Source organism: Microtus ochrogaster, linkage group LG1, assembly GCF_000317375.1.
Source record: "Microtus ochrogaster isolate Prairie Vole_2 linkage group LG1, MicOch1.0, whole genome shotgun sequence".
In the NCBI taxonomy this organism is placed as follows: Eukaryota; Metazoa; Chordata; class Mammalia; order Rodentia; family Cricetidae; genus Microtus; species Microtus ochrogaster.
Window position 1 is genome coordinate 57,896,351 of NC_022027.1, and position 12,608 is coordinate 57,908,958.

At 45.8% G+C, this 12,608-nt stretch overlaps 1 protein-coding gene across 2 annotated transcripts in view; it reads right to left on the reverse strand.

Moving 5' to 3' along the window:
• Positions 1-8,418: 8,418 nt before the first annotated feature.
• Gak (cyclin G associated kinase) overlaps positions 8,419-12,608 on the reverse strand; it is a 50,407-nt gene continuing 46,217 nt past the window's right edge. For both annotated transcript variants that reach the window (XM_013350920.1, XM_005359670.2), the window contains 4 exons: positions 11,146-11,358; positions 10,684-10,829; positions 9,101-9,277; positions 8,419-8,958 (listed from right to left, as the gene is read on the reverse strand). In XM_013350920.1, coding sequence (XP_013206374.1) covers positions 8,857-8,958; positions 9,101-9,277; positions 10,684-10,829; positions 11,146-11,358 — 638 coding nt within the window. In that variant the 3' untranslated portion in view covers positions 8,419-8,856. The remainder of the gene's footprint in view (positions 8,959-9,100; positions 9,278-10,683; positions 10,830-11,145; positions 11,359-12,608) is intronic.

The following is a 12,608-nucleotide window of genomic DNA, read 5'->3' on the forward strand; positions in this document are numbered from 1 at the left end:
TCCCTGCGGGACACTGGATATGATATGGCTGGTAGCTGGTAAAGTAAAAACATGCTTAAGCAGATTGTTTTTATCTTAAATAAAGTTTACGGTCTTGTTTGGGAGATTCCTAAAATCCTGCAGATTTGTAACTTAGAAATACTACACACTATATGCTTAGGCTTTAAGCATGGATATTGTGGTTTTTTTAAAATTTTATTATTACAATTTATATGTATGTATATGTGCCTGCTTATCTGTATGTACATCCTGGAGGCCAGAAGAGGGCATGAGATCCCCTAAAACTGCAGTTACAGTTGGTTATGAGATGCCTGATATAAGTGCTGGGAATTGAACTCAGATCTTCAGCAAGAGTGCTATTAACCACTGAGCCAATTTAAACAGCCACAGCCCTTTCATTATCTTTTTTAACAAGACAGGATGTCCCTATGTAGCAGGCTGGCCTAGAACTTTCCAAGTAGACCAGACTGTCCTCAAACACAGACATCCTTTTGCTTCCACCCCACACCACACATAAAGTGCTAGGAATGAAGGGTTTATACCACCACTCCTGGCTGCTTCATTATCATTTTAATATTCTTGTTTTAGATATCTCTATATAAAAAGAATATTGGTGCTGGAGAGATGGCTCAGCAGATAAGAGAGATCGATGCTCTTGCAGATGATCTAGATTTAGTTACCCACATAGCAGCTAACAACTATGTGCATCTTCAGTTCCAATGGATCTGATGCCCTGCATGTGTACATGCAAGCAAAACACGCATGCAAATATTTTTTTTTAAAAGTAAAAAGTAAAATGAACATTTTTTTATGTAGGCAAACTTCACAGCAAATCTCATTAATTTTCCTGGAATTCTTGACTCTCAGCTCATAAGGATTTCAACCAGGATTTCTTTCTCCTTCTGTGTATCTTAGTTAGGGTTACTGTTGCTGCGAAGAGACACCATGGCCACAGCAACTCTTTAAAAGAAAAAAGCTTTAATTGGAGAGGCTTACAGTTTCAGAGGTTTAGTCCATTATCATCATGGTGGGCCATGTCAGCATGCAGCAAGCAGACATGGTGCTGGAGAAGGAGCTGAGAGTTCTACATCTTGATTGGCAGACAACAGGAAGTGAACAGTGTCACTGGGCATAGCTTGAACATAGGTGACCTCAAAGCCCACTCCACAGTGACACACTTCTTCCAACAAGGCCATACCTACTCCAACAAAGCTAGACCTCCTAATAGTGCCACTTCCTATGAGCTTATGGGGACCATTTTTTTTCATACCACTACATTCCACTCCCTGCTCCCCAAAAGCTTATAACAATATCATAATGCAAAATGTGTTTAGTTAGTCCAACTTCAAAAGTCCCCAAAGTCTTTCACAGTCTCAACAATTTAAAATCCAAAGTTCAAAGTCTCTTCTGAGATTCATGTATTTTCTTAACTGTAATCCCCTATAAAATAAAAATAAAAAACCAGATCACATACTTTTAATGTATAATGATATACACTACTGTTTCAAAACATAGGAAATGGAGTATACTGAGGAAATACTGGACCAAGACAAGATAAAAAAAAAAAAAAAACAGCAGGGAAACTCCAAACTCTGCATCTCCACGTCTGATGTCAAAACACTCTTCAGATCTCAACTCCTTTCAGCTTTGTTGACTGCAACACACTTCTCTCTCTTGGGCTGACTCCACTCCCTGTTAGCAGCTTTTCTCGGCAGGTATCTCATGGCTCAAGCATCCCCAATCTTGGGGTCTCCAAGGCAAATCCGTGCTTTAACTTCACAGCTTCACACAATATCTTCTCTGGGCTTCCGTACAGGTACACCCCTGAAATGCCTGGCCTCGGCGGTTTCCCTTAGTTGTGGAGGGAGATTCCATAACCCCTTTCTTTTACCCTTGACTGTAAAGCCAGAACCATGTGGCTGAAGTTGCCAAGTACTTGCTGGGGCTGAAACATGGCCCCCTCATTCAATTACAGCTTCACCAGCTTTTTGGTTTCCATAGTTTCCTTCACTACCTAAGCTTGGCTGTCCTAAAATTGGATCTGTAGACTAGGTTGGTCTCAGACTCGGAGATCTACCTGCCTCTGCCTCTGGAGTGCTAGGATTAAAGGCATGCACTGCTGTGGGACAATGCTCTTATACACTATAAAGATTTGTCACTCATATTGGCTTAATGATATGCTGATTGGTCAGTAGCCAGGCAGGAAGTATAGGTGGGGCAAACAGACTAGAAGAATTCTAGGAAGAAGAAAGGCAGAGACACAGTTGCAAGCCAGACGCAGAGGAAGCAAGATGAGAATGGCTTACTGAGAAAAGGTACCAAGCCATGTGGTTAACCATAGATAAGAATTATGGGTCAATTTAAGTTGTAAGAGCTAGTTAGTTTGGCCTGAGCAATAGACCAACAGTTTATAATTTTTTATAATTAGTGTCAAGTTGGGAGTTAGGGTTTCTATTGCTGTGGAGAGAAACCATGACCACAGCAACTCTTACAAAGAAAAACATTTAATTGGGGGCTGGCTTAGAGTTTCAGAGGTTTAGTTCATTATCATCATGGTGGGACATGGCAGCATGCAGGCAGACATGGTGCTGGAGAAGGAGCTGATTGGCAGGTAACAGGAAGTGAACTGTGTCACTAGGTGGACTTGAGCATAGGAAACCTCAAAGCCCACCCCCACAATGACACACTTCCTCCAACTAGGCCATATCTACTGCAACTAAGTTACACTTCCTAATAGTGCCACTCCCTATGAGTTTGTGGGGACCAATTACATTCAAACAACCACACTGAGTTCCCTTAGTTTTCCTTATCTTTCACCGTAACTCACAGACATGCTTGAGAATTGTAACCTTGAAGTGGATTGCTTGGGCCCTACTCCTACTGGGTTGCCTCTTGAATGCAGAATAGTACTCATGTGTCTCCAAAGTCCCTCTAGCAACCTTGAATGATTCAGTAAGATGACAGAAAAATTACCCAACACCAGTCTGGGAATGGGTTCAGGAATCTGCCTGTGGGTAATATCCTTGTAAGACATCAGTACAGAATCAGAAGAATTTGAGGTCCTCCAATAGGTTTTGGCTTCAAGAAAGACAAGTTGGACTAGGGTTCTGGCCCACCCCACTCCTCTGCTATTAGCTCAGGCAGGGCTGGACTTAAGACAAGTTCAAAATACCACTTGTCTATTGGCTGCTGGGAAACATATAGAGCAAAAAACTCCTCAGGAGGTGTGAAACAATGTCTGAGATGGGCATTCCTCAGCTGGGGACAGAGGCCAGTTCTATACTAGGCAGGGGAAAGATGCAACGTTGTTCTCTGCCTGGAGCTAAAGACATGATCTTCAGACATGCTGCCTAAGGCTATTAGGAGGTATGGCTTTGTTGGAATGGGTATGGCCTTGAGGTTTTCTATGCTCAGCACACTGCCCAGTCAGTCAACATCCTGTTGCCTAAAAGATGTAGGACTCTCCAGCATGTTTGCCTGTATGCTGCCACATTTCCCATTGTGATGGATAATGGACTGAACCTCTGAAACTAAGTGAGCCACCCAATTAAATGTATTCTTTATAAGAGTTGCCATGGTCATGTTGCCTCTTTAAAACAATAAAAACCTTAACTAAGACAGATTGCCATTCAACCTTAGGTGATGAGAAGGCCTGAATTCTCTAGCCTAGGGGCAATAACTTTTCCATGTTCTTCCCAAGGACTCAGCTTATTGTCTAGTCACTTTTTTTAGTCTCTGTGTTGTACAGAGTAAGGCTCAGTATTCTTAGATCGAGGACTAGGGCCCTAGACTACCTCCACATTGTTGCTCTTAGTACATGGTTTCTTTCATTCCACACATGGTCTCTGTAGGGCTTTGTATGTAGGATCAAGGTCAGAATTCCAATGAGGGGCCCAGGCAATTTTAAGTGAATAGAGAAACTGCATATGTTAAGCCCAGCAGGGAATTCTCTGGCCCTCCCTCAGCAGAACTGACACTATCAGATGGGCTCAAGTAGCCTATCCCCTCTGCTCTGATAGGCATGAGTAGCAAGCCTACCTAGAAACCATTATCACATCTACACAACCTTGGCTGAAGGTAGGGTTGGGTCTGGGGTTCTGGGTTGAACCTTTTAGTCTTAGTCAAAGGCCTGAGGATCAAAGTGGGAGGCTCAGCCAACTGCCCTATGTGAGCCTGAGTTCCCTTCTGGTTAATATAAGAACATCTCACTTGCTTCTCCTACATTGGCAAGACCTTAGTGATCTTTCTTGTGGACTGGGCACAGCCCTGCAGTGGCTCATGCTCAGGGAGGTGGATTCCTTGAATCCCAGCAAGGATGCTGTGAAGGTTGGGCATAGCAAGAGTGTACAGAGCATCAGACTCATTCTTTGTCACCAACTAGGATCCCTCTGGGCTCTGATCCATAAGTGCTGTTCGTTGAAGGAGGTGGCAGTCTACCAACCAGAGCATTTGTGGCCCAAGGCCCTACCTATACCTATTAGCCAATCTGCCTGAACTTGCCCAGCTCCAGTGCTGGTACTAGAATCAAGAGCTCCATCAGGCTGTGTATTGGTGAAGGGAGGTTGTGAGCACCATATAAAGGGTTTCTGGGTCTCTGTGGGGGCCAACTCGCATTGTCTTTTAGTCCCCAAATTATCAACTAGTCTGGATACACTCTACCCCACCTCAGGGCTTTTGCTGACTGTTCTCCAGGCCACTTTTGGAGACCTTCCCACCAGGTATAGCTATCTATCTACTTTTTAGGTGGGTTTTCTGTTCATCCTTCCTACCTGGAGGCCAGGGCCACAAAAGCAGGCCCATACTTGCACCCTTAGATCCCTTAAAAGTAGTTCCCTCAAAATATGGGGGATTATGAGGGTGTTTACAGACTAGTGTGAAAGCGCTGGTTCTATCCAGCCATGTGTTAAGGCCTTGCTAGACAGATCTGTCAACCTAGAAAGCACTGGTTTACCCAGCCACGTGCTAGGCGGTGTAGGAGGGTCTTCTATGTGTTGCTTTCATTGGTTAAATAAAGAGACTGTCTTGGCCTTTTGATAAGACAGCAGCTTAGATAGGCAGAGTAGACAGAATAGAATGCTGGGAGAAAGGAGGCAGAGGCAGAGGGCCGCGGCCATGAAGCTAACATGTCAGACATGCTGAATCTTTCCCAGTAAGCCACGGCCTCGTGGTGACATACAGATTATCAGAAATGGGTTGAATCAAGATGTGAGAGTTAGCCAGTAAGAGGCTAGAGCTAACGGGCCAGGCAGTGTTTAAATGAATACAGTTTCCGTGTAATTATTTCGGGGTTAAGCTAGCCAGCTGGTGGAAAGCAGCCTGCGCTCCTCTTACAACAGCTAGGGCCTTGCTAGACAGATCTGTCAACCTAGAAAGCAAAGATAGTTCTTGGCTGGCAATCAGGTAGGTAATCACACCATGCAGGAGTATTTCAAGAACATTAAGTGTCTGGGCTGTGATTTGTTATCTGTATACTTTTCTCCACATGTGGGTGCTTCCGAAAACCCATTTATGAGCCCCAATTCCTTTTGGGTGCCAGTCTCCTTGGGTGGAACTTCCCTGTTTTGCAGTCAGCGTCTCTTTTCTGTTTCCTTCCTCATTCTGCAATGAATTAATAATCTCTATAACCTCTGGGAGGCTGGGCAGGTGACCTGCTGCCCCTTAGTTACAACCATGGTTCATGCCCCAAATGAGGGCTTCCAAGGGTGCGGCCAAGTACAGTGAGGACTTGGATTTCCCCCAACCCCAGGGAGGGGAAGTGTTAAAACTAGTAAACTGTTGGAAGAATTTGAGGTCCAACATTCAGGCCTGGGGTAAGAAAGGTTTGGGAGCACTCTACATTGTAGGGTTGGCAGAATGGGAGCTGGGATACTCCAGCAGGGGTGGAACAGAAATGCAGATGGACATAAGGCCTAGCACAACCAATGTCAGTGGGGAACCAGTGAGGTTGGGAACTTCTTTATAGTTCCAAGGACTCCCAGAGTCCACCTTTTCCCTATCACTGGAGGCTGTTTGCTACCTAATGGATCCCACTGAGCCCACTGAATATTCCCCAACATGATCAAGGAGCTTTATAGCACCTGCCTGAACCCCACCAGGTCCTGAACTGGGAATCCTGAGCAGCTTTGAAGTGAAACATCTGGGCACCTATTCAGGCTGCTCATTATTTTTTAAAAGAGCAGAACACTAAAAATAGCAGCAACACAAAGGAAATAGGAGTCATTAAACAAGGGAATGACAGAATGAAGCTTGCATATTTCAGGGCCAGATTAAAGGGGAAGGTGCTTGGTGTCAAGCATCACATATGGGGCAGGGTGGGCAGTGCCCACCACCCCCAACTCAGATTCTGGGACTGCACTGGGCTAGGCTGAGTGGCAAGGAGGGAGGGCTAGGTCTGCTGAACTGGGGCTCTGAGCACCAGAGGTGGTCATGGACCAGGGCCATCATGGTGTTCTGGGCAGTAGTAGCGAACTTCTACCTTCACAGTGCTGGAGCTGGGACCATTTGGTATCCACTCTGGTGGTGGTGCCTAGGATTTCCAACACTATTCTACTAGGACATCATACTTGCTTCCAGGGTTCTGTAAACAGTAATCCCAACTAAAAGAAAAACATATTCCTCTGCAGTAGACTGAGGTGACATGATAGACCTGAAATGGAGCAGTCCATGGGAACAAAGGATAACCCCTATAACAGACATGCACTTTAACTGGTCACTAGACTGGCAGGGAATGGCCCCTTCTTAGGCTTCCATCTGGATGGATGTGGGGTTAGATCCCATTGCCTGTATTAACTAGCAGTCACCTTACCACCTCTTATCTGCTCTTGCTTTGTTAGCCCAGTCAAATGTGAACCCTCATTTCTGCAAGTTAAGAGCACCGGGTATTGTTCAGCAGATAGTGGATCTGAAGCTTCAGCCAAACTTGCACCCATGGAATGCCACTGGGACTCTCACAGACAAGTTATCTTACATACACGTTATAACCAAAGGGCTAACATGCACTACAGGACTTGCATATTTATCCAGGCTCCAGCTGGCATCATATTGAATTAATGACTTACATCTAGATAAAGAGGCCACATAGGGACGTGGCAAGTGTTCTGCCAACAATATAATTCCTTGGGCACCTGTGAAGAGATGCTACTTACAGACTTCCAGGGGAAGATGAATTAGTCACGCCTGGCTGAAGTCACCATCCATAGCCCAGAAGCCCTATGATGAAGTCTGTGATGGGGGCAGTTGAAGAAATTACATTTAAATTCCCTGAATATTAATGCAAAGTTCTTGCTCTAATCCTGCTCAGATCCAGAACAATCCAATGGGGTAGAGGATTCTCAATATTTTTTTTTTCTTTTTCGAGACAGGGTTTCTCTGTGGTTTTGGACCCTGTCCTGGAACTAGCTCTTGTAGACCAGGCTGGTCTCGAACTCACAGAGATCTGCCTGCCTCTGCCTCCCAAGTGCTGGGATTAAAGGCGTGCGCCACCACCGCCCGGCGGAATCTCAATCTTGAAGGCAGAAGGGGCTCTGAGTTCTGCATCTGTATGGATCCAAATTGACACAACTGCAGTCATGGTGAGGTGTCTGTGTCATGACTTCCCAAGTGAACCTGGTTGGCTTTCCCTGCAGTTCCCCAACAAATTACAAACAGAACAGATCATCAGAGTGCTTTACAAGTAGACCCAGGATTTTGACATTAACTTAAGGTAAGCCTGGAATGTCCAGTCCCGGTCTGGTTAGTGTTGTCCTAATCAATACGTATTTAGGTGCTTCAGATCCAAATCACGGGGTCTGGGGGTCTTGTTGCATCCTTTTATTTGTCCCCAATAAATACCACTGCAGTTATGGTTGTCTGCCTGCCTACTGGATTGTTTTGAAGCAGTGTTCCTCACTCTAAACTGCACTCTGACCATGGACGGTTAGTCCAAGGGGCAATATCAAGCCACCTGCCCCATGGCTGTGTCTTGTCTACACAGTGACGAAGGCATTTCTTCTGTCAGTGACTTTTAGGCCTGGACCACTGGCTTGAGGTTTCACTAGAGTCCTCAGAGAGTGAGTGAGATCCAGCCAATAAAGCAAGTGTCTGAGAGTAGCATGACCCAACAGCCTCTGGCATGTGGAAGTACCCTAAGACCCCTCCAAGAACTCTAGTTATGAGCTGAGATGAAGAACAGCAGCATTTTGGAAGGTGGTGTTAGACTCCAGGCCCTAGGAAAGGTCCAATGCTGTAGACTAGACTCCCATTCGATCTCTTTCTAGAACTTTCCTTTAGCAAAGTGTTTGGAGAAGACAGTATCAATGCTGGTCTTTGCAGGCAATTCTCAGTCGACCTCAAGATCCTATAATATATCCTAGGTTTTGAAAAACTGAGGACAAACAGGTTACCAGGTACCAGGTAAGAAGTGCTTTCCAAGCCAGAGACTGCACCAGCCATCAGAAAATAGTTTAATTATGTACAGATGATTGGTGAACTGATCAGAGTAGGGTGTGAATGCCCCCAGATTTGAAGAAGTGACAGGAGGGCAGTGCCGGCGACATGTGCCATTCAAGAGGTGACAGCCACCAGACACCAAGTAAGTCACAAACTGTGACAGTTGTGGAAGGAGTATAAATCAACACTTTTCCTCTGGGACAAGAAAAAGAAAAACAAAACAACAAACATCAGATCTGAGGAATGTTTTCTCTCCCAGCCATGGAATAGTATTTGTCCATGATGAATGCAGGATGGCTGGGAGTAGATGGTCCAGGCCCCTGGGGCCGCATCACCTGCCACACCTGCTATGGTCCCATCTGTGCATCAGTCAGGCCAGCAGCATTCGGGCTTCATGAGCAGCTCTTGCAGTCACAGCAATCACTGGCCTCAGAAGAGAGGCCTTGAGCCCTGGTTCTCAAACTCAGACCATGCATCATTCAGCTCCATGAAGATCATCTTGGCATACTGCTCGTATGGCTGCCCAGTGGCCTGTGGGCAACAGAGGGAGAGCCAGACTGACCACTCAGCCCACTCCCTACCAGCACCTTTCATGCGATATAGCCAGCAGGCAAAAGGCTCCTACAGGATGAAAGACAAGCACAGGGTCCAGAAGCCCCCTCCATACACTTACTTTATCTGGATGCACTACCAGCACTGCTCGGCGGTACTGCTTCTTCACCTGCTCTGGAGTCACCAGGTCAGCCATACTCACAGGTGTCCAGCGGCTCTCCCCATCCCACAGTACTGTGTGCAGCGTGGACAGCAGTGCACGGATGTTCCTCTCCTTGCCTTCAATCCACTCTAAAAGCTGAAGACACCAGTGCATAAAGAACCTCAGGAAGAAGCTGTAATTTAGGAGACCTCCCTCCCTGCTATGTGGAGTGTGGGGTGGAAAAATCAACGTAAGCAGCAAAGCAAGCACGGAGGGATATTCAGATGCTGGAGAGGGTGGGGGCATCATTTCAATGGTCCTGGGTCCTAAAGGGAAAGACAACCTGCAGGCTGGGGAGCAAGCTTCTATGAAAGCCCTTTGAAAACATGGTTTGGTACCTCTCTCTTTATTCCTATAGGAGAGCAGGGAAGCCATGGCTCCACCCTACTCACCTAGCCCTTCTTTCAGCACTGGGCCCACCCCAGACCATATAGACCAGGTGGGTCAAGCTATACATCTAGGACAGAACTGAGCCCCTTTTCAGCCATATACAAAGACAAAACCCTAATCCCTCAATACAGCCTCCTGACCGATGCACAAGGTTCAAAGAGGACAATTGGGTCCCTGGCAACCTTTCAGGTAGTTTGTAAGGAAACGGCTTCACTGTACCCTAAAACTGATCACCACACAAACTTAAAGAAATAGTTACATTTTTTTTTTTTTTTTGGTTTTTCGAGACAAGGTTTCTCTGTGGCTTTGGAGCCTGTCCTGGAACTAGCTCTTGTAGACCAGGCTGGTCTCGAACTCACAGAGATCCGCCTGCCTCTGCCTCCCGAGTGCTGGGATTAAAGGCGTGCGCCACCACAGCCAGGCTAGAAATAGTTACATTTAATATGTAGAGTGGAACAACCTGACCATTGTACTATGCTGATTCCTTCTTACTGCACAGTGAGTGCCCCAGGTCAGGACCAAAACCCAAACAAATCACTGTCCTTAAAAGCCAAGTAAGCAGGGTGGTGGTGGTGCATGCCTTTAATCCCAACACTTGGGAGGCAGAGGCAGGAAGATCTCTGTGAATTTGTGGACAGCCTGGTCTACAGAATGAGTTCCTGGACAGTCAGAGCTGTTGCACAGAGAAACCCTGTTTTGAAAAAACAAAAAAAAAAACAAACAAAAACCAAACCAAACAAACAAAAAACAAACAAACAAACAAAAAACAACAACAACAACCCAAAACCCACAAAACAAAAGTCAAATAAACCTTAGTTTGGATGGGTACAGGTCTGAGCTACGCCCTCTTGCCAGCTCAAGGCCAAGGTCAAACATGACCAGAGGACTAGAAGTCCTGTGTGGTGCTTGCTTTCCTCACTGATCTCAGTACCATGAGTAGCACTATGAAATGCAAATATCAAGTATATATTAGACTGCCCGGGAGTATGGATACACATGCCACACTCCTATATGCCCTACTCCAGGGGCCTCCAGGTGCTAGGTTCACACACAGTGAGTCTGACTGGAGACAGTGAACTTCACAGTGTGGTCTGGTCCCTGGGGGTACCCACCTTCAACTTTAATGGGTCTGTGTCTCTGGCTAGGTCCTGTTTCCGCATCTCAGCCATGGTCTTTGGTCCCTTCTTGTCAGATTTGGAGAAACCTTGATTAGGCAGCAGATCTTCAAAATCATTTTCTGAGACTTTTGGCTTTTGGGCTAGGAAAAAAAAATAGACATTTTTATAGACATTCTGCCTGCTTTTACCTTTCTCCTTGAGTATGAGCTGTCCTGATACCTGGACAGAAAAGAAGAAAAACATGGCTTCAAGGCCACTGGTTAAAGGCCAGTGAGAATTAGGAGAAGGGCTAGGTCTGAAGACACTAGCACATAAATCCAAATCTACTTTCTTGGGGCAGTCTCAGTGAGCAATATAAATACAACTGTCTTAGCTGGCTCTGAGGGGAGAAATAGAATGCTCTACTCACAAACCTGTAGGTAGCTGTCTAAATCACCAGACAGACACAGGACTTACCAAAGCTGGGCACACGGACACCTCTCTCCTCTCGAGCTCCGATCACACTGAAGTGAGACCTTAGCTGTTCAGAGGCTCTGGGGGCTGGCTTGGCCTGAGGGGTCCATGAGGTTCCTGGGGCTGTGGGACGACTTGTCTGCCAGGAGCTGCTGCTTTTGGGAATGGAGGCTGATGTGGTAGCAAAGGCCCCTGTAGGAAGTCCAGCAGGCAGGCCTGAGGAGACACCACAGGACACTTGTAAGTCACTTAGCCAAATGGTGAGTTGCTTCTTCTGTGGCTGAGGATACTGAGTTGCTGGGACAAACTGCTGTCACTTAGTTGATCTGCTCTACTCAACAAGTAGATAGCCCTGAGTAACCAGGGATATACACGTGTGTTGCTTAAACACTTCTAGATGCCAGGATACTCTACATGCTAACCCACACAAGCTTGATATCCCCATGTGCTGAGTGTTCTATGGAGCTGTCCCATTGTGTGGACACTTCCTCAGAAAGCTTCTCAAATGTGGGGCTGATTTTTTAACTTTCTGTGAAATAACTGAACTCAGAGAAGTCACTAGACTCATGCCAAGTCTAGAGCACCTTCAAAGAATGTCCCTAGCTGTGAAGTTCCTCTGTGAAGGTTGTTGTTATTTGTCAGTATCTAATATCACCCAGGAGATGACCCCTGGGCATGTCTGTGGGGGATTATCTCCCCGCACTGCCCCTGACAGGGTTTCTCTGTGTACTCCTAGCTGTCTTGGAAGACTCTCAATTGATGTGTGAAAATCCATCTTAATTGTGAGTTCATTCCGTGGGCAGGGGATTCTGGGCTGCATGGAACAGAAAAGGTGCATGCATTCATCTTTCTCTGTTTTCTGACTGACTGTTAATGTGTTGTATGGTTATATAATTTTGGTTTCCTTGAGCTGTCCTAGTAAACCTAACAGCAACAGACTACCGTTTGGTGATCTTAGGTATTGTGAACTTTTAACTTAAAGTTCTAAGCCTTGTAAATTTCCTCTGATCTGACAAGCAATTATGCTACCTGCAAACAGGAAAAATTTAATTCTTTTCCTTCTATCATATGTAATTTCTACTTCTTGCCTCAGGTTATTAGCTGGGTCTCTTAATAAGCAGACTATTATGGGGGCATTTGTGCTGCTCCTGGGTTCAGGAGTCCTTCATAGTATGTCAATCTGATACAATTTGTGTGCCTGCTCTGAAGATATTCTCATCATTTGATGCTGTTTTTTTGTTTTGTTTTTTTGAGACTGGGTCTTTCTGTATAACTTGGCTGTTCTGGAACTCACTCTAGACCAGGCTGTCCTTGAACTCACAGAGATCTGCCCGCCTCTCTCTGCCTCCTGAGTGCTGGGATTAAAGGTGTGACGTGGGATTCTCCTCTGAATACTGTGAATATGTTCTATTACCATTGGTTAATAAAGCTGCTTTGGTGTATGGCAGGGCAGAATAGAGCTAGGC